The 22111-nt window shown below is 45.2% G+C and overlaps 1 protein-coding gene across 1 annotated transcript in view; it reads left to right on the forward strand.

Moving 5' to 3' along the window:
* The window catches only part of dnah2 (dynein, axonemal, heavy chain 2), a 180086-nt gene that overhangs the window by 148215 nt on the left and 9760 nt on the right, over window positions 1–22111 (forward strand). The window contains exons 67-78 of the mRNA XM_048620015.1: window positions 145–293; window positions 7602–7735; window positions 8022–8166; window positions 10002–10201; window positions 10884–11010; window positions 12735–12921; window positions 13744–13892; window positions 13980–14163; window positions 14988–15178; window positions 18870–19061; window positions 19872–20056; window positions 21445–21673. Of these exons, the coding sequence (XP_048475972.1) occupies window positions 145–293; window positions 7602–7735; window positions 8022–8166; window positions 10002–10201; window positions 10884–11010; window positions 12735–12921; window positions 13744–13892; window positions 13980–14163; window positions 14988–15178; window positions 18870–19061; window positions 19872–20056; window positions 21445–21673 (2072 nt within the window). The remainder of the gene's footprint in view (window positions 1–144; window positions 294–7601; window positions 7736–8021; window positions 8167–10001; window positions 10202–10883; window positions 11011–12734; window positions 12922–13743; window positions 13893–13979; window positions 14164–14987; window positions 15179–18869; window positions 19062–19871; window positions 20057–21444; window positions 21674–22111) is intronic.

The raw sequence follows: 22111 nt of genomic DNA on the forward strand, positions 1-22111 counted from the left end.
AAAAAGGTGATGCATGTGGAGAAAAATGAGGAAGTATGTTGAGAATATAATTACAAAGCTTTTGTGTCACTCTAGGTGCAGTTCTTGCATGACGTGACACCTGGTTTCGCAGTTGTATTTCATGTTGCTTCTTCTCTTCCGCAGGTGGGCGACTGGTGATAAAACTCGGAGACAAGGAAATCGAGTACAACGAGGAATTTCGATTTTACATTGCTACCAAGTTGTCTAATCCACACTATCCCCCAGAAATCTCTTCCAAGACCACTATTGTCAACTTTGCTGTTAAAGTGCAGGTTGGTACATACACATACACGTACACACACACATTGTTTGCAAGGGGAGGTTGAACCCTTCTGATAATTAAATTTGAAACACAAGCCCCCAATCTGTTACAGTGGGAGTAGAGGTCCCCTTCTAATAATTAAAACCCAAAACACCCAGAGAAGCTCGCCTCACCTCACCTAATCTGTTAAACTGTTATGGAGTAGGGGAGGTTAAATGAGAGAAAATCCCTGATTATTCACTTTATAAGTAACAAGTAACAATTTATTTATTTAACCTTAACAGTGAACAAATTAACAGACTTGCTAACAAACCGAACAATTCCCCCAACTACTAACTGTTCCCTAACTGAGCTAAATTCTACTGGTATGCTCTTCCGATCAACACAAGTCCCACTTATGTAAACCCAAGTAATAAGAAAATAAATTAAAACTTAGCCTGTCAAAGTCTACGCGCCTTTCATCTGCTGTTCTCAAGTCATAAACGCCTTTCTTCCACTGATCTAGTTCAGGGATGTTTTCTGTGTGAAGTCTTCTGTAAAGACTGTTAGCTAGAAGTGCTGTGGTACCTTTATGGATAGATGGTGCTTTCTTAGAGAGCTTAGGGATTTCTTGTAAGAGCTAAATGCTTATTTCTCAGATGGTGGTTCGCTCCCACACCAATTTTTCAAAAGCCCTCTTCTTATATACCTTGGATGACATTATCAATTTTCTTACAATAGCATTGGTCCGAGGTTGTCAAAACCATCAGATTTAAATTCAATTGGCTTTCAATCACTAAGTGTTTAGTTTAAATTAATTGGCTGATTCCAGCTCATTGCCAAAACATCAAAACAAGCCTAAGGTTTCTAATCACACAGCCAACTGATACATATTTCAATTTCAGCACAGTCTGTACCAATTTAACTGCTTACAGACACATTTTCATTTAAATCTCCAAGCTTAGAAGAGCACATAGTTTCTTAAAGGGACTACGTACTCTTTCCCCTTATCATATTTTTTACGAACAAATTTTAGCTTCCTGCCTTCCAATTCACGACTACTCTACACCACTTCGTAGCACCTCCCCACTGAAGAAAAAAATGAACTATCATTATGAAAAGATGGTTTCATTTTTTTTAAAATCTTAACACCATTATCACAAGGTACATAGGTCAGTAATCTTAAATTACACCTTTCATACTAATTCGGCGTACATTTATAACATTGGACCATACTGGTTCTATCTTATTTACACATTTTCTTTTACACCCATGATAACATATTTGCAACAACATTTTTACGACCTGTAACATGTACAACCTGTAAATTAAAAGCCTATAACTTAAGACTCCAATGAAATAGTCTCATATTTTTGTCCTTAAACCTTTCCAGAAAGATGAGAGGGTTTTGGTTTGTATACATAACCACCTCTGAAACATTGTTTGTAACATAAACATTAAAATGTTGTAAGACCAGTGCCAAACTCAATAACCCTTTTTCAATGGTGGAGTATTTTCTCTGGTAGATATTGAGTTTCTTTGTAAAATAACCAACTGACCTTTAAATTCTGCAATCATCTTCCTGCATCAGTGCATCTTCAACCCCTATATCGCTGGCATCGATAGCGACTTTAAAGGATATCATGAAATTTGGTGTGGCTAAAACTGGTGCAGTGGTTAACATCGCTTTTAAACTCTCAAATACCTCCTGGCATTGTTGTGTCCACCGAGATTTTGTAATATTCTTTAGCAAATCTGTCAGTGATGCCACCATGCTACTAATGTTTGGTACAAACGTCCGATAAAGTCCACTCAGTCCCAAAAATCAAAGCACCTCTTTCTTCAAGGATGGTCTTGTAAATTCCTCAATGGTCTTCGTCTTCATGTTTCTCAGGGTGATCCTTCCATGTCCGATGTTGTGTCCAAGAACGTCACTTCTGCCTTTGCGAGTTCAGTTTTTGCTAAATTTATAGCCAATTTTGCCTCCCATAGTCTTTCAAAGAGCTCTGCCAAATGCACGTGATTTTTCTAAGAATGTCTAAAGATCACTCATCTATATAGACAGCACAATTAGTCAATCCTGCCACAACTCTGTTCATAAGTCTTTGAAAAGTGGCTGATGCGTTCTTCATTCCAAAGGGCATTACTTTAAATTGATACAGCCCATTTGGGGTTACCAATGCAGAAACTTCTTTCGCTCTCTCCGACAAAGGTGCTTGCCAGTAACCACAAAGTAAGTCTAACTTTGTCCAACTTTTTCCACACAGTCCTCCAGCCTTGGAATTGGGTATGAGTCCTGTTTAGTTACGGTGTTGGCCTTCCGATAATCCACGCAGAATCATTGAGTACCATCAGGTTTGGGAACCAACATGAACGGCGAACTCCACTCGCTTTGATTCAGTTCAGTGATATCTTCTTGGAGCATCGTTTCCACTTCCTTCTGTACATGCGGCTTTGAAAGGATTAAACCGTAGGGGTGTTGCTTTATCGGTGCAGCATTCCCTAACTTCAACCTCATGTACTATAATATTAGTTCTCCCCATTCTATTCCTACAGATGTCCTCATATTGCTGCAACAAGCCTTTCAATTCAGTTTTCTGTTCCTGAGACAGATAGCTCTCTATCCTATCCCATTCTCTAAGGACTTTCTCATTATTTAATTTATTTTGAGGCACATCAAAACACAAATAATTTGGATTTGATTCCTCACTCTGAGGGGCAGTGACTAATACCTGTTTCTCTGGTTCCTTGTCCCTGTCATAGTAAGGTTTCAGCATATTCATATGACATACCCAATAATTTTTTTCCTATCTGGCATCTTTACCAGATAACTTACCTGGCTCAACTTCTCAATCTGATAGGGACCACTAAACCTTGCTTTGAAGGGATCTCCTACCACTGGTAACAGCACTAATACTTTATCCCTATGGGTAAAACTATGAGTTTTAGTTTATCTGCTTCTTGCTCCATTAGATGCTGCGCAACCTTCAGATGTTGTCTAGCTAATTTACCTACTCTGTTTAATCTTTCTCTCACCACAGATACATAATTCAACTGTGAGATCTCTGACCGGATCTATCAACTTTTCCTTAATTAATTTAAAAGGCCCCCTTACTTCTTGTCCGAATATCAACTGAAATGGAGTAAACTGCGTCTATTCATTTGGGGCGTTTCTAATGGCAGACAATACAAATGGGACACCTTTTGTCCTAATCATTTGGGTAATCCTGACAATAAGAAGTCAGCATGGTCTTTAGGGTCTGATGCCACCTTTCCAATGCTCTCTGGGATTCAGGATGGTACGCACTTGATTTAAAGTGTTTGATGCCTAAACTATCCACGACCTCCTTAAATAATTTGGCAGTAAAATTGGACCCTTGGTCTGACTGAATCTCCCTGGTGGTCTGTAATGGGTAAAGAAAGCAAGCAATTCCTCCATAACCTTTTTGCCTGGACATTCCATAATGGAATTGCCTCCAGAAACCAGGTAGACACATCCATTACGGTTAGCAAACACTGGTTCCCACTTTTGGTTTTAAGGAGGGGACCTGCACAATCAATCGTAGCCCATGTAAAACGTTCTTCAATTGCGGGAATTGGCATCAAAGGGGCTGGTTTTATTACTGCCGGTGGCTTTCCTACCATTTGACATGTGTGACATGCACGGCAACATTCAACCAGATCTTTATGTAATCCAGGCCAATAAAAATGCTTCTGTATCTTAGCCTGCGTCTTCCTTAATCCTGGATGAGCTCCTACAGGTAATTTGTGTGCTAACCACAATACTACTGGCAACACTGTCTGGTTCATTTCCACCCATTTCTCCTCTGCACTAATCTGCCGCAGTCTCCATTTTCGCCTTAAGATTCTATCCTTAAGGTAATAACATTCAGGAATACATTTTTATTCCCTTTTCCAAGTAGGCTTTATGATATAAACCTTTTATTGTCTCATCTTTTCGTTGTAACTCCATTAATCTTTCAGAACTAAACACTTCTGCCTGATCCTCAACCTATTCAGGCTTTTCCTGTACCATTTCATCAAACTGGGTGTCAGCTAACTGGACCTCAACTCCTTCACCTCGCTGTCTCTTTGTTTTCTCCTTTTTGCTGTAACTTATGGCTGTGGGATCTTGTTACCACACAGTCCGGAAAAATTCCAGGGTATTTTTCTTTTAACTTCTCAGTTGCCTGGTTTTCCTTCAGTTTCTTCACTACAAGAGGCATCACTCCCACCTTTGATCCTAGGTCTTTTCCAAGAACAAACTGCCTTCCTGGAATAGACACTCTTTCAATCACTCGCACTGTCACTTCCCCAATCTTGATTGGACTTTCCAACCTGATCTTACACAGGGGAATGCTAAATCTCTCTCCATTTATTCCACAGATTATCATTCTCTCGGGTAACATTTCAGAAGGAGTGCAAATACTTTCATCTCTTACTATCAGAGACTGGTTACCTCTCAATATTTTAACTTCTTTACCTTCTCCCCCTGTTCTTCCTGAGTAAACCTTACCCACACAGGTGAAGTCTTTGTAGAGATCAGGCACCATCTCACTATCCAGCCTGTGACTAGGCTGTGCACTCTCCTGCAGCTCCTCAACTTCTTTTGGGATTTCCTTCACTACCTCAACTAATCCCACTATTTTACCCTCTTTCACCACATCCTTTCTCCCAGTGCCTTTCTTAAACCACCAGCCTTGTGACTTTGTCTGTCCTACGCCATTACAGTGAAACACCTCAGGCCTTTCATCTCGTTTTCACCCTCTTGGGTTTATTTTTTCACCTGTAGTAAACTGCTCCCAGTGTTTTTCATTGAAGGATCTCCCTTTTCCCCAATTTCTATCCCTCACAGAATGAAATTGCTGTCAGAAGCTAAACTTCGGTTTATGCACTAATATGTATTCATCCATCATTTCTGCAGCTCTTCTTGCTGTTTGACCTTTCTGTTCCTCAACATGAGTTCTTATCATTTCTGTAAGTGAGGTTTTAAACTCCCCCAGCAGAATAATCTCTCTAAGAGCCTCGTCTGTCTTTTTCTATCTTAAATGCTCTCACCCATCTATCAAAGTTGCTATGTTTAATTCTTTCAAACTCAACATAAGTCTGACCTGGTTCCTTCTTTATGTTTCTGAACCATTGTCTACATGCTTCTGGTACCAATTTGTAACCCCTCAAAACAGCCAGTTTGACATCTTCATATTCTCCTGACACCTCCTCTGACAGCGCTGCAACCAACTTGGTCTGAGTTAACATTACCCGCACAGTCTCTGGCCAGTTCATCTGGTTAGCCAATTTCTCAAAGGAAATGAAAACGGCTTCTACATCCTTTTCATCAAATTTTGGTGATGTTTTAAAATATTTATATAAATCCCTACCAGGCTGTTGGCTGTGATGAGTTTGCTCATCCTCGCTTCTATCTTGTACATTTCCTTCTGCCATTTGAAGCCTTTTTGCTTCTAGCTGCAACTTAATCTTTTCCAATGCGAGCATTCTTTCTTTTTGCTTTTTCTCAGCTTATAACAGTAATTCAAACTGTTTCATTCTCTAACTCCAGTTGTCTTATTTGCAATTTAATTTTTTCTAGCTGCACTTTCCTGTTTCTCTGGTATACCTAAATGCTTGACTGACTCCTTTACAGTTTCAGCTTTTCTCTTGTCCCTAGTTAAACCCGATTCTAGCCTGTTTGCTAATTCTAAAAGTATATCCTTACTCTGTTTTTCTAAACTTTCTTGGCAAATTTGGGAAGCATCTTCAAATCCCAGAACCTCTTTAGCAATGTTGAGAGCCATTTCCCTCACTTTTAATTTAACCAATCACAAGTAACCGAAATTAAATTTTTCTCACCTAAATTTAATTTAAAGATCCAGGACACTAAACCCCAAGTCTGTTTAAATCTGCCCAAATCCATTCAGATCCCATACATGAGCTGGCCAGATCCCGGACTTGAGCTACCAAACTGTTAGGAAGGGGAGGTCGAACCCCTCTGATAATTAAAATCAAAATACAAGCCCCCAATCCATTACAGTGGGAGTAGAGGTCCCTTTCTAAATAATTAATCCCAAAACACACAGAGAAGCTCGCTTTGCCTCACCTAATCTGTTAATCTGTTATGAAGAAGGGAGGTTAAATGAAAGAAAATCCTGATATTCACTTTATAAGTAACAATTTATTTATTTAACCCTAACAGTGAACAAATTAACAGAATTACTAACAAACCAAACAATTCCCGCTTAAATACTAACTATTCCCTAACTGAACTAAATTCTACAGGTATGTTGTTCTGATAAACACAAGTCATACTTACATAAACCCAAGCAATAAGGAAATAAATTAAAACACAGTCTCTCAAAGACTACATGCCTGTCATCTGCTGTTCTCAAGTCATAAATGCCTTTCTTCTGCTGATCTGGTTGTCAGGGATGTTTTCTGTGTGAAGTCTTCTATGAAGACTGTTAGCTAGAAGTGCCATGGTACCTTTTATGGATAGACGGTGCAAACAAATTCTAGTTTCCTGCCTTCCAATTCAAGATTACTCTACACAGCTTTGTAACAACATACACATACACATATGCAGTTACACACACTCCAGAGTGGGCAGCCTGGAATCTAATTGAGCAGACCTTCACAGATGCTGCGGGTGGTCTAAATTCACATTAATTAGCATTGTTCTCTTGTTGTTGTGGGTTCCAACTGACCATGTTCTGACTTGCCATTTTCCCACCAATTGGGCAACAGTACAGAAACACCCACAATAATGGTAGGTATCTTTTCCCTGGGATGGGGGATTTCAAGTCCAAGGGGTACAATATTTAAGGTGAGAGGAGAGAGATTTAAAAAAGACATAAGAGGCAAACTTTTTGCACAGAGGGTGGTTTGCATGTGGAATGAACTTCCTGAGGAAGTGGTGAATGTGGTTATAGTTACGCTTAAAAGACATTTGAATAATTACATGAATAGGAAAGGTTTGGAGGGATACGGACCAGGATCAGGCAGGTGGGACTAGTTTAGTTTGGGATAATGGTCGGCATGGACTAGTTGGACCGAAGGGTCTGTTTCCGTGCTGTATGACTTCATGATTCTATAACTTTGCAAACTCCACAGATCTAGGGGATGCAGTCCATCAGAAACAAGAGCACAAGTCCCCCAACCTGGGAAGCCTGATCTTCATGGGCTTGGTTTAACGTGTCGTGGACACTGGGCATATTCATTTGGAAAACACCAGTGGGGATTAAATGAATGGTGAGGTATGGCCCAGTGCCTGTGGAAGGACAGGGTTGACGGCTTTCTCTGGATCTGTGTTTATTCTTGTACTCTTTCTGGCTTAACCCTGCTGTAGGGCCTTGAGGCGCAGTTACTGGGCAATGTGGTGAGGAAAGAACGGCCTGAACTGGAGGAGCAGAAAGATTCGTTGGTGATGAACATTGCAGCTGGCAAGAAGAAACTGAAAGAACTGGAGGATGAAATTCTAAGGTAAGAGGTTGAGTTTGACCCTGAAGACTCGGTTGCCCCAGAGGATGCTGGTCACTGGACGGAGATGTGCGATCAGTCCATTGGGCTAACTCTGCTGTTTGAAGGAGGAACCAGTTCATGGGTGATGCCCTGACCAGGCTAGCAGGCTGCTCAGTAGGAAACTGGTCTAAAAGTAACCTTCAGAAGGATAGGAGGAAGGGAAGATGCCCAACCTCTCATAATCCTGAACCTCGAGCTGTGAAGTGCTGAATTTCACGCTGAGGCCCTCCTTTCCTGTTTTCTCCAGACTCTTGAACGAGGCAACAGGCTCACTCCTCGATGATGTGCAACTTGTCAACACCCTGCAGACTTCAAAGGTGACTGCCACAGAGGTTGCAGAGCAGATAGACAGCAGTGAAACAACGGAGGTGAAAATTGACTCTGCTCGAGAGGTTAGTGCACAGACATCAACCAAATCCAAGCCAATTAACATCTGAAAGAGCACATTTAACCTTGCCCTTTCTTAGTCTAATCCAAACTTCTTATTTCAAAGAGCCTGGTTTAGACCATTAAGATAGTTTACATAAGTGTTCCACATGAAATGAGTACAGAATGGTCTTAATCCAGCTGCTGGTGGACACAGACTGCCGACAGCCTGTTCAACTTGAAGGCCCATCCATACAAGACCATCCTTTAGGGTGGCACGGTGGCACAGTGGTTAGCACTGCTGCCTCACAGCGCCAGGGACTCGGGTTCGATTCCAGCCTCGGGTGACTGTCTGTGTGGAGTTTGCACATTCTCCCCGTGTCTGCGTGGGTTTCCTCCAGGTGCTCCGGTTTCCTCCCACAGTCCGAAGATGTGCAGGTTAGGATGGATTGGCCGTGTTAAATTGCCCGTAGTGTTTAGGGAGGTGTAGATTAGGTGGGTTATAGGGGGATGGGTCTGGGTGGGATGCTCTGAGGTTCGGTGTGGACTTGTTGGGCCGAAGGGCCTGTTTCCACACTGTAGGGATTCTATGATTCTATGACAACCGCTAATAAATCCAAGTGGGAGTTCAGGAGAAACCACCTTACCCACAGGGAGTGGCCAGGGTGAATGGTGTTGATACACTGAAGGGGGGAAGCCGGATAAACACACCAAGGGGGAAGGAATAAAAGGATATTCTGAAAGGGGGTGTAAAGAGGGGCTTGAAGAAGCTTTGGCTGAAAGATAAATATCAACACAGACACGGTGATCTGAAAGATATGCGAGATCTGAAAGTACCCTGTTCCTTCCTCTCTCTCTCTCCCCCTTTCTCTCTCGCTCTGACCCTCCTCCAGAATAGTCAAGTCTGGAGGTAACATGGGGATGGATGAGAGTTTCAGAAAGGTCTCCCTTAGCTTTTTGCATGATATGTTGTATTATTAGGACAGGAACTATCGTGCTCAATAATTTACTCCATGGTTTCTTGCTTAACTTCGAGGGGATGGTTATCATCTCCAGTGTCTGGGTGCTTGAGCTTTGCTGGGTATCTGCGTGACCAGTAAGGCCAGTTTGTGTCTGGAAGGTACTGCTGTAAATAGGACAGGACAGGGCAGTTTGGTGAATTATTGGATCAGGAATTCCACTTGTCATGTCTCTCTGTCTGCTATGCACTTGCTTTTCAAAGAGGCCACACTGTCTTTTTATAATTTGGGTTGCATCAGAGGTAGTGATCCCAGTTGAGATTCTCCCTAGACCCAAAGTCAATTTGTAAATTCCTAAGTGATGTTTTCACAGTGTCGTAGCATTTCCTTTAACTGTTGTGATGGAATGCTGCAGGCTCTCACTTTCTGTAAAGATTTACTTTGAGTTGTTAGGCTTTCTGGCTATGCGACCATCATAATACAGTTGTGACTGTCCAAGTATGGTGTGGGTGCTTAGTGTGCTAGCTCGAGTGAACCCCTGAGTGTCTGGAATTTTGACCTGCCATCCGATCTTCAGCAGCTTCTGAAGGCAGCTCAAGTAAAAATGGTTGATGTGGCACAGTCCAAGTCTCTCATGTGTAGACTATGCCAATGGTAAAAGGTAAAACGCTCAGCAGGCCTGGCACAGCGGTGCACAGAGAAACAGAGTTAACTGTGCCTAGTGGCCTATTTGGGATGAGGTACGAGAGGGGAATGTGGGAATGCTGTGAAATCTTTCCACAGCAAGGGCCAGTTCCTCCAGATGAGGCTGAGAGGGAAGATCGCAAATAGCAGAGGGTTACTGGGGAAGGTCACCCTGAAGAGCCTTTAAATATCATCTGTATATGTCTCTTTAAACTCAGGGTTACCGCTCATGTGCTGAGCGAGCTTCCATCCTTTTCTTCGTGTTGAACGACATGGGAAAAATCGACCCCATGTACCAATTTGCACTGGATGCCTACATAGACCTCTTCAACCTGAGCATAGAGAAGAGCAAACGCAGCCCCAAACTGCAGGAGCGCATCATCAATCTCAACGAATACCACACCTATGCTGTCTACAGGTAAGCGGCCAGTTTAATGAGGGCTCAGGGTCAGACTGGGAGAATAGGGTGGACTTCACATGACCACCGCCATTCTCACTGAAACCAACTCCATTGACTGGATGAAAGATATTGCCTGACAAATTTGTTTACTCGCCACCTGAAAACCTGGTACTGGACGGCCCAACCAGGCTGTGGGGCATTTGTTCATTTTTGTATGCTGGGGATGCGCTGAAATCTGGTTCCATTGTAGTGCCTTGTGATTACCCAGGAAAACGACCACCAGCTGGAACGAGGCTCATTAAGGACACAAATGAAGTCAAGGCTGATTTATATCTCCGAGATAGTAAGAACTGCCGATGCTGGAGTCAGAGATAACACAGAATGGAGCTGGAGGAACACAGCAGGCCAGGCAGCATCAGAGGAACAGGAAAGCTGACCAGGATCCCAACCCAAAACGTCAACTTTCCCTGTCCTTTGATGCTGCCTGGCCTGCTGTGTTCTTCCAGCTCCACACTGATTTATATTTCAATTCCTTCCTTTTGTCTTCGTCCCATAACCGATTATCTCCTAACCTAACCAAAATCTATCAGTCCTAGGTTGTCCCTGTTTTGAGGATTAGATCTAGTGCAGAATGAGGAGTTAGAATTTGCCACGCTGTGCAGGGAGTAGTCGGGTGATTTTAATTCTCCATTAATCCTAGGTACACGTGCCGAGGGCTCTTTGAGCGACACAAGCTGCTTTTCAGTTTTCAAGTGTGCATCAAGATCCTAGAGGTGGCCGGGAAACTCAACATGGATGAGTACAATTTCTTCCTGCGTGGGGGTGTGGTGAGTGTCGGCCAGTGGGTGTGAGAGGAGGGGCATGTGCTATGGTGAAGGTATACCGGATGGGAAGGGAATCCATTATCTTTGACTGTGTGGCATGTCCCAGAGGGGATGCAGTGAGTGTATCTGTGGTTATGTGTCATGTCCCACCCAGGATGCAGTGATTGTGCCAGTGGTTGTGTGGTGTGTTCCAAACAAAAAATGTGGAAGAGAGAAATATTTGTTTCATGGTAAGTCCAAAAATGGGATAAATAAAGGAGGAGTGGCTAATTTGAGTTCTATAAAGAAAAACCAGATTGAAGGTAGGAGTTGTGAAATTCTACTTCAGTATTGGGAGTTGGGATAATGAGTTTAGATTTTAATGCAGGGAGAATGTAACAAGAAGGAATTGCACATAGGACAGAAGAATCAAAGCTCAGGAGGAATAACAGTGGGAACTTCAGAAGGAAGATTGACTTCCCAACATATTGATACATGGAGGTCACTAGCATCAACAATTATATAGCAGCTTTAATGCAATAAACATTCCCATGATTTTTCACAGGCTTCCCACAGAATTGAACAATGAGCCACGTGAGGAGATATTAAGACAGGTAACAGAAGCTTGGTCATTAAGAACAAAAGAATAAGAACAATACAGTACAAGAACAGGCCCTTCAGCCCTCCAAGCCTGCACTGACACAATTTACCCTTCCATTATAAAATTGTCTTCACTTATAGGATCCGTATCCCTCTATTCCCTTCCAATTCATGTGTTTGTCCAGGTGCTTCTTGAATGCTGTTGTTGTGTCTGCTTCCACCACCTCCTCTGGCAGCTCATTCCAGGCACTCATCATCCTATGTGTGGAAAAACTTGCCTTGCACATCTCTTCTAAACTTCTCCCCTACACACCTTAAACCTGTGTCCCCTTGTAATTGACCCCTCCCCCCTGGGAAAAAGCCTCATACTTTCCACTCTATCCATGCCATTCACAATCGTATAAACTTCTGTCAGGTCGCCTCTCAACCTCCTGCATTCCAGTGAAAACAAATCCAGTCTATCCAACCTTTCTTCATGGCTAAAATCCCCCATATCAGGCAACATCCTGGTAAACCTTTTCTGTACCCTCTCCAAAGCATCAATATCCTTCTAGTAGTGTGGTGACCAGGACTGTATGCAATATTCCAGTTCTGGTCACCACACTACCAGAAGGATGTGGATGCTTTGGAGTTAAATTAGGTATTAAGGAACACAGTAAACGGGGAGAGATGAAGGTGGACAGGATTAGGAAGGGAATTCCACAGCACTCGATAGTGAAGTGATTAAAACTGGCCATTTGCAAAAGACCAGAATTGGTGGAATTGCAGAGACCTGGTAAGGTTATGGATTTGGAGGAGGTCACAGAGATAGGAGGAAAGGTGGCGAAGGTGAAAGCCATGAAGGGATCTGAAAACAAGGATGTCGTCTTTTACCAGGGCCAGTACAGATCAGTGAGCATAGAAGCGAGGTGTGAATATGATTAGTGCAGAACAGGGTTAGAGAGGGAAATTAGAGCCTCAGGTGGGATAGCTTGCTGGCTCCTTTGTGTCTTGTCCAGGACAATGGCTGTGGTACTAGGAGGGCCATCTTCAGATGTGGAATCAGCAATGAAGATAGATTTGGACTTTAGATTGTAGTAAGTTGGTAATTGAAAAGTTCCCAAGTTTTAACTGTAAAATGTGAACATTTTGTTTCCTGCCTCCTACAGGTGCTGGATAAAGAGGAGCAGATGGACAATCCTTGTCCTTCCTGGCTTGCTGATGCCAACTGGGACAACATCACAGAGCTTGATAAATTAACAAACTTTCATGGTATTATGAACTCCTTCGAGCAGTATCCCAAAGACTGGCATGCCTGGTATACCAGTGCTGAGCCAGAAACAGCTATGCTGCCAGGTGAGTTTCCTTGGAAGTGCCCCAACATTGTACAGCTATGAGCATCAGGAGACTATGGATTCAACTTTCCAGTGATCATGCATGTATTGGGAGCATCAAATGGAATTAAAAGCTCAGAAACAGGCCAGTCAACCCAACTGGTCCATACTGGTGTTTATACCTTCATATCTTTCTCAAACCTGCTCCGACCCCTCTTCATCTTACCCTAATGCCATATCCTTTTTGCTTCCTTTGATTATCTAAATGCCTCTTAAAGGCATTCTGCTTTGTGAAGCTACTTTCCAGTCTGTATACCCAGATCTCATTGCTTCACCAGCCCATTTACTTTGTGATCTGCAAGGAATGAGAGACTTCCTTATCCCTCCTCCTAATGTGAGCCAGCTCCTGCCCTGATCATACTAAATTTCATTTCTCGTCCGCTCACTCGCAGTTTCCCAACCTGCAGCAGCTACCAGCCAGGCACGGAAATTGAGAGCAGTGCCCTCTCATCCTTGTCTATCATCTCAGTCTAACTCAAACTGTTTCTTCACAAGTTAACCCTGCCTTGTATTTCCAGGCTGTTTCTTTGTTGTACGCACGCTAATTATTTCATTAATCTGACTATATTCTTCCTTTGGTGAATCTCCCTCATGAGATACCCTATATCTCGCTAAAACCTGCTCAGAAACATTTTACGTTGACTGTCATCACTCCAAGTCTCAACCTCCATCACACGCCTGTAATCTGCCCCACCTCGAATTATCGACTGGAAAGGGGAGAGTTGCTGTAGCTGCCACAACAACTTGCTCGTGTGTCTAATTCACACTGTCTTGCTTTCTGTAGTTGAGTGGGATAATACCTGCAATGAGCTCCAGCGCATGCTGATTGTACGATCCTTAAGGCAGGACCGCATCGCATTCTGTGTGACCTCATTCATCGTCAACAATCTTGGCTCCAAGTTTGTGGAGCCTCCTGTGCTGGACATGAGATCGGTCAGTAAGAAACAGGGCACCCAAATCAGAATTCCAGCAAGTGGCCAGCCTTCAGGAATACTAAATTAATCCTTTCCCTCCTCGCAGGTCATTGATGACTCCAACTCCAGGACGCCACTGATATTTGTGCTCTCCCCTGGGGTGGATCCCACTAACTCTCTGCTCCAGCTTGCTGAATACTCTGGTATGGCAAGTCGGTTCCTCGCTCTTTCGCTGGGTCAGGGTCAATCCCCCATCGCCACCCGTATGATTACAGAAGGCGTAACAGAAGGTATGTGAAGCTAGTAGGTAAACCTAGTCCCGCCCCGGGATGTGATGAAAGGAGGAACACTGTTGTCTTGTGACATAGAAAGAGGCCACTAAGCCCATCTCATCTATACTGGTGTTTATCCTGTGTTTATCCAGCTTCCCCTTAAGCAGATCTATTTTTTGTTTGCCTCAACCAGCCCCCTGTCTCAACCATCCACCCAGTCCATAGTCATCAGTTCCACACTCTCAGCAGTCTCTTGCTAAAAAGTCATCTCTCTCAAATTATTTACAGCCCCGGTTCTGGAGTTGCTTGCAAGTGGAAGCATTCTGTTTACTCTTGACTGTTTTAGTTCATCCACCCTGAGATAGGGTTAGGGTTAGGGTTCAGTCCCTCCATCAAATTATCTGAGCTTCTTCTTGAAGGCTGTTTCCCCTCCGTTACCCTTCCTTGCATCCATTCCATTGCGCTGACCCTCTGTATCTGGATGAATTTTTTCACACCACTCGCGAGTTTGCCTTTCACCATTGTAAGGAGCCAGCCTTTTCCCACAACTTCATTCAGGTGTGCTTGTAGGACTCTGTCTCCAACAAGCAATAACTAACCAGCCGTACCCATTGATCAGACAAACCTTGGGTTGCTGTCTTTCCCCTGTCATAACATCCAACGTTTCTGAAACAGTTCTATGTCCTTGCTTTCGTTAGCTTTCATGGGCATTCATTCCAAGCATTGGTAGAATGATGGATGATATTATTTGTGAACTAAACAAGCCTCTCATACCCTGGGGAAGTGAGAGACAGTAGTGAAAAAGTACAAGGTGATCTGTTTTCTCTTTGTGTGACTGACAGGTAACTGGGTGTTCCTTGCAAACTGTCACCTGTCGCTCTCATGGATGCCCCAGTTAGATAAGCTGATAGAGCAGCTGCAAGTCCAGGATCCACATCCCGATTTCCGACTTTGGATAAGCTCCAGCCCTCACCCTGACTTTCCTGTCTCCATCCTGCAGACCAGCATCAAGATGACAACAGAGCCACCAAAGGTAACCCTCAGAGGGCTCATCTTCCGGCTTTCAGGAGTTCCTTTCACTCCTTTTTTTTATTCTTCTGTGGGATGTGGGCATCCCTGGAAAGATTAGCATTTGATCCCCATCCCTAATTGCCCCCTTGAACTGAGCGGCTTTGCTCGACCACTTCAGAGGGCAGTTCAGAGACAACCACATTGCTGTGGGTCTGGAGTCACATATAGGACAGACCAAGTAAGGATGGCAGACTTCCTTCCCTGAAAAGGGCATTAACGAGCCAGAATGGGTTTGACGCCAATCCACTGTGAATCATCAAATCATACCATTATGGCCCATCGAGGCTGAACCACCAAAACTACCCTAAATCTACAGTAGTCCCACTTTGCAGCACTAGAATGACCCTTCAAGTGCTATCCAAGAACTTTTTAAAGGTTATGAGCTTTCCCACCTCAATTCCCCTCCCAGACAGTGCATTCCAGACCCCAACCACTCTCTGGGCGAAAACATCTGTCATCAACTACCCTCTAAAGCCCCGGGCTTTCAATTTAAAATTATGCCCCTTTGTTATTGACCCTTCAACTCAGCTGATTTCCATCCACCCTGTCCATTTCCCTCATAATCTTATATACTTCTTTCAGGTACACCCCACAAACTTCTCTGCTCCAAAGAAAACAACCCAAGCCCACCCCTGAGCACCAAACTCCAATCCCAACCTCACCATTAAACCCGCGGACAAGGGAGGCGCAGTTGTAGTATGGCGCACTGATCTCTACATCGCCAAGGCCAGACGCCAACTCTCCGAGACCTCCTCCTACCGCCCCCTTGATCATGACCCCACCCCTGAGCACCAAACCATCATCTCCCAAACCATCCACAACCTCATCACCTCGGGTGACCTCCAACCTCATCGTTCCCCAACCCCGCACTGCCCGCTTCTATCTCCTTCCCAAAATCCACAATCCTGAATGCCCTGGTTGACCCGTTGTCTCCGCCTGCTCCTGCCCCACCGAACTGATCTCCAACTATCTGGACTCCATTTTCTCCCCCTTGGTCCAGGAACTCCCTACCTATGTCCGTGACACCACCCACACCCTCCACCTCCTCCAAAACTTCCAATTCCCCGGTCCCCAACACCTCATCTTTACCATGGACGTCCAGTCCCTCTACACCTGCATTTCCCATACAGATGGCCTAAAGGTCCTCTGCTTCTTCCTGTCCCGCAGGCCCGACCAGTCCCCCTCCACTGACACCCTCATCCGCTTAGCCGAACTCGTCCTCACCCTCAACAACTTCTCTTTCAATTCCTCCCACTTCCTACAGACAAAGGGGGTGGCCATGGGTACTCGCATGGGCCCAAGCTACGCCTGCCTCTTTGTAGGTTACGTAGAACAATCCCTCTTCCGTATGTACACCGGCCCTAAATCCCACCTCTTCCTCCGTTACATTGATGACTGTATCGGCGCCGCCTCGTGCTCCCACGAGGAGCTCGAACAGTTCATCCACTTCACCAACACCTTCCACCCCAACCTCAAGTTTACCTGGACCATTTCTAATACCTCTCTCCCCTTCCTGGACCTCTCTGTCTCCATCTCGGACAACCACCTAGAAACCGATATTCATTTCAAGCCCACCGACTCCCACAGCTACCTAGAATACTCCTCCTCCCACCCACCTTCCTGCAAAAATGCTATCCCCTATTCCCAATTCCTTCGCCTCCGCCGCATCTGCTCCCAGGATGAGGCATTCCACTCCCGTACATCTCAGTTGTCCTCGTTTTTCAAGGACCGTAACTTCCCCCCCTCAGTGGTCGAGAACGCCCTCAACCGTGTCTCCCACATCTCCCGCAACTCATCCCTCACACCCCATCCACGCAATAAGAACCAAAAAAGAATCCCCCTCGTCCTCACGTACCACCCCACCAACCTCCGGATCCAACGCATCATCCTCTGACACTTCCGCCATCTGCCAACTCCCCACCACCAAAGACATCTTTCCCTCCCCACCCTTATCTGCTTTCTGGAGGGACCACTCTCTCGATGACTCCCTTGTCCGCTCCACACTCCCCTCCAGCCCCACCACACCCGGCACTTTTCCCTGCAACCGCAGGAAATGCTACACCTGCCCCCATACCTTCTCCCTCACCCCCATCCCAGGCCCCAAGAAGACTTTCCACATCAAGCAGATGTTCACCTGCACATCTGCCAATGTGGTATACTGCATCCGCTGTACCCGGTGTGGCCTCCTCTACATTGGGGAAACCAAGCGGAGGCTCGGGGACCGCTTTGCAGAACACCTACGCTCGGTTTGCAATAAACAACTGCACCTCCCAGTCGCAAACCATTTCAACTCCCCCTTCCCATTCCTCAGACGACATGTCCATCCTGGGCCTCCTGCAGTGCCACAACGATGCCACCCGAAGGTTGCAGGAACAGCAACTCATATTCCGCTTGGGAACCCTGCAGCCCAATGGTATCAATGTGGATTTCACAAGCTTCAAAATCTCCCCTCCCCCTACCGCATCCCAAAACCAGTCCAGCTCGTCCCCGCCTCCCTAACCTGTTCTTCCTCCCACCTCAAGCCGCACCCCCATCTCCTACCGACTAACCTCATCCAGCCCCCTTGACCTGTCCGTCCTCCCTGGACTGACCTATCCCATCCTAACTTCCCACCTACACTCACCTTTACTGGCCCCATCCCCGCCTCTTCGACCTGTTTGTTTCCTCTCCACCTATCCTCTCCTCTATCCATCTTCTATCCGCCTCCCACTCTCTCCCTATTTATTTCAGAACCCCCTTCCCCTCCCCCTTTTCTGATGAAGGGTCTCGGCCCGAAACGTCAGCCTTTCTGCTCCTATGATGCTGCTTAACCTGCTGTGTTCATCCAGCCCTGCACCTTGTTGTCTCCAAGCCTATTGTGCCTCTCCCTTTATGGTCATCATTAGGCAGCTTTTTATTCCAGATATTATTTTCCTTGAATTCACATTTCAGGATGTGAACCCATGTCTCCAGAATATTAATAAAGGCAAAAATTCTATGAATGCTGGAAATGTGCAACGAGCACACAATGCTGGAGAAACGCAGCCGATCTAGCAGCATCTGTACAGGGAGAAACAGAGTCAATGTTTCGGGACCAACATGACTTCTTCCAGTTTGAAAGGTGTTGGAAAGTAGGTTCTCTTTTACAGTTTGGACAGAGGCAGAGGAGGAACAAGAGGATGCAGGGTATAGAGGCCCAGTGCAAAAGACATGGGGATTGTTACTAGTGAGGAAGAAGCAGCACATTCACCTGCCTGTATGGATTATTTGTCCAAAACACTACCACTAACTCACCATCTCTCTCACGGATTCCTTATCCTAAAGTCCATCCTCGGAAGGGGAATGCCATTAGGGTCATGAATATGCACCCCCAACCGTTCCTACTGTGCATGTAACATGGGTGTAAAACTGATTAATAACCTTCACTCACACCCTCCCATTACTTTTTGCAGCCGGGGAGTTTCCAGTTGGTCACCAGGATTTGGGACTATTTAAATACTGCGCTTCAATTTGCACATACAAAAAGGTAGCGCTCTCAAAATACCTTGCTGGAGTCTCTGTTCACTTGGCTCACAACGATCTCTCTTTTCTCTGCCACCTCGTTCACCATCACCTGCCACCAACCGCGCCCCCCCGCCCCCCCCCCCCCCCACCCCCCCTCCATGCACCTAAAGGGCATCAAAGCAAACATGAAGCGTTTGTACAACCTTTTGACCGATCAACAATTCAAACGTTGCTCCAAACCCAGGAAGTACAAGAAGCTGCTGTTCGCCTTGTGTTTCTTCCACAGTATCCTCCTGGAACGCAAGAAATTCCAGCAGCTTGGCTGGAACATTGTTTATGGTTTCAACGACTCAGACTTTGAGGTTGGTATGTTTACGTAGAATGAAGGCTGTTTGACAGGCTCACATCACTTGGGCTGCAGAAATCACTTTGTCACCTGTGTTACTTGTCTCTATTGTATATTCCATTTTTTTTTAGAAAACGTATTTGTGCTCAAGTTCAGGTGTAGGCTGCAAAACCTACCCATCAAATACTCCCAGGACAGGGACAGCACGGATTAGATACAGAGTAAAGCTCCCTCTACACTGTCCCCCGTCAAATACTCCTAGGGACAGGGACAGCACAGGATTAGATAAAAAGTAAAATTCCATCGACTTTTTTAAATTGAAAGTAAGCTTTCCTCGACACCATTCCCATCAAACAAAAGTGCCGTTTGCGATAACTGCATGAAGATCAGTTTCCTGTCACCAACTCACCTTTTATTTACATGTGCATAGAACACGACATTGACCCAGCTAGCTCAGAGCCAGCTCCCAGAGTGATCAGAACCACAGACACTCCTGTTTATATCTGTCAGCCAGGGCTCCCTGATTGGACCAGATTCACAGTCCCCAATCAAGGAGCTTATATTCTATGAAGGCCACCTCGCTGATCGTGTTACAATCACTACATCCTTGATGCTGTCTCCCATCTAAAACTCCCAGGGCAGTGACAGCATGGGTTACATGCAGAATAAAACTCTCTCTACATTGTCCCCAGCAAGTTTTCATTTGCCCAGCCCTGGTCGCCTGTGTTTGATGAATCCAATGTTACAAAGCTTAGATAGATGGAGCAAGGCTGTTGGATTAGTAACACACATAATTCTAGTTTTAAATACCAATCTCTCATTGCAGGTGTCAGAAAACCTCCTGAGCATATACCTGGATGAATATGATGTTACACCCTGGGATGCCCTCAAGTATCTGATAGCGGGGGTGAATTATGGAGGCCATGTGACTGATGACTGGGATCGCCGGCTGTTGAGCACATATATCAACGATTACTTCTGTGACAAAGCAGTGACCACCCCTTACTACAAGTAATTTGTGTTTCACTTGGTGAAATGATTGCGCTGCCCCTTAAGATCTAAACAAATGCATGTCAGACAGATAAATGCTTGTCAAGGCCAAGGTCTTGAGAGCAGTCAGGGCACGTTCCTATTGGTCCATTCACAGGAAATAAAAAATATATTTCCCGGCTTCTAAGAGTCTCTGACACAGGAACAAAATTAGTCCCATCTCTCGGGTTGCTTTACTTGGAAATCTTCCTCAAAGGGTTTTGTTCAAAGTCGACTTTCAGGAGTACGGAAACACCATATTTTACAGAACAGGCCTCTGTGATTTAACCGTCACAAGGAGACGGGGTGGGGCTCTGTGTCTGTGATCCCCCACACACGGTGACAGGATGGGGGTCTGTGTCTGTGATCCCCCCCAACACGGTGACAGGACGGGGCTCTGTGTCTGTGATCCCCCCGACGCGGTGACGGGGTGGGGGTCTGTGTCTCTGGCTCCCCCCCACACGGTGACGGGGCGGGGGTCTGTGTCTGTGACTCCCCCCAACACGGTGACGGGGCGGGGGTCTGTGATTTCCCCCCCCCACACAGTGACAGGATGACGGTCTGTGTCTGTGATCCCCCCCTCACCCCCAACACAGTGACAGGGTTGGGGTCTGTGTCTAGTTTTGTGGGGTAAGTTTTTCATTGTCATTGAGAATCCTAACTTTCCAACTGATTGCTGTACTGGATACCCTAACCTTCTACAATATCCAACTCATTGCAGCCTGTAAAGTCTGTATTCCTAATATTATTTTCTTCACTAAATAAAAACCGAGAGAACTGCGGATGCTGTAAATCAGGAACGAAAACAAAGTTGCTGGTAAAGCTCAGCAGGTCTGGCAGCATCTGTGAAGGAAATGTGAGGAAGGGTCACCAGACCCGAAACATTAACTCTGTTTTCTCCTTCACAGATGCTGCCAGACCTGCTGAGCTTTTCCAGTAACTTTGTTTTTGTTCATTATTTTCTTTGCTACCTGATGGATGTTGGGTTAGCTCCGTTGGCTGGACATCTGGTTTTGAGATACAGAGTGACACCAACAGTCAATTCCTGCACTGGCTGGGTTTACCCTGAAGGACTCTCCTCCTCAACCTCTCCCCTCTCCTGTGTGTGTGCAACTCTCATGTTATACCACCACCAGATGTTTCTCTCTAATGACAGAGCAGACTGTGATAACTTTATGACTTCTGTCGTGTTTGGAATGCCTTTCCACACTGAGGTGCAAGGGATTCATGTTTATGATGTGTGACAGACTTAAATGATTAAAAATGTTTTCATCTTGCAAAAAAAAGTGTTTTTTCTCCAACTCTAACCCACATACTATTTTTTACTGTACAGGAAGTCTTTAAAGCACAATTTTTTGCCTTCTATTCAGGCTTTCAATTCTGGATAACTACTACATCCCGAAAGATGGAGACCTGGAATCCTACCGAGAGTATATAAACATGCTGCCTACCATGGAGCATCCAGAGGCCTTTGGGCAACATCCCAACGCTGATGTGGCCAGTGAGATCATCGAGGCCCGCAGACTCTTCGAGACACTGCTGTCTCTCCAGCCACAGGTCACCACTGCTGTAGGCAAAGGCATGTCCAGAGAGGAAAAGGTAAAACCGCCCACTGGACCAGAGGAAAGCCTAGTTCCTGTGATTCCCATATTCCAGCAAACTGCATGATTCACTAAACCCAACGGACTGTGCTGACCATCACCAGCCCCACTCCCCCAAATCCCGCAAGGCCTCTCGTTCCCAACGATTAAAATATCGCATCACTGCTGGACAAGAATAGGGATAGAGAGAGCTTAGCAAACAGGAAGCTCAGTTATAACTACAGCAGCAGGGCAGCTGTGAGGATATTGTACTGCAGAGCAGGCTGAAGGGCCTGATGGCCTGCTTCTGCCCCTGTACTACGCAAAGATGTATTCTGTTTGTATATGTGACAGTGAGCAGTGGAGTGCTGCAAGGACCAGTGCTGGGACCACAGGTACTTGTAACTTACGTTGAAGACTTTGACAAACAGTCAAGAATCTAAATTTTCTGACAAAA

This window comes from Rhincodon typus, chromosome 45, assembly GCF_021869965.1.
Source record: "Rhincodon typus isolate 14 chromosome 45, sRhiTyp1.1, whole genome shotgun sequence".
NCBI classification, from domain to species: Eukaryota; Metazoa; Chordata; class Chondrichthyes; order Orectolobiformes; family Rhincodontidae; genus Rhincodon; species Rhincodon typus.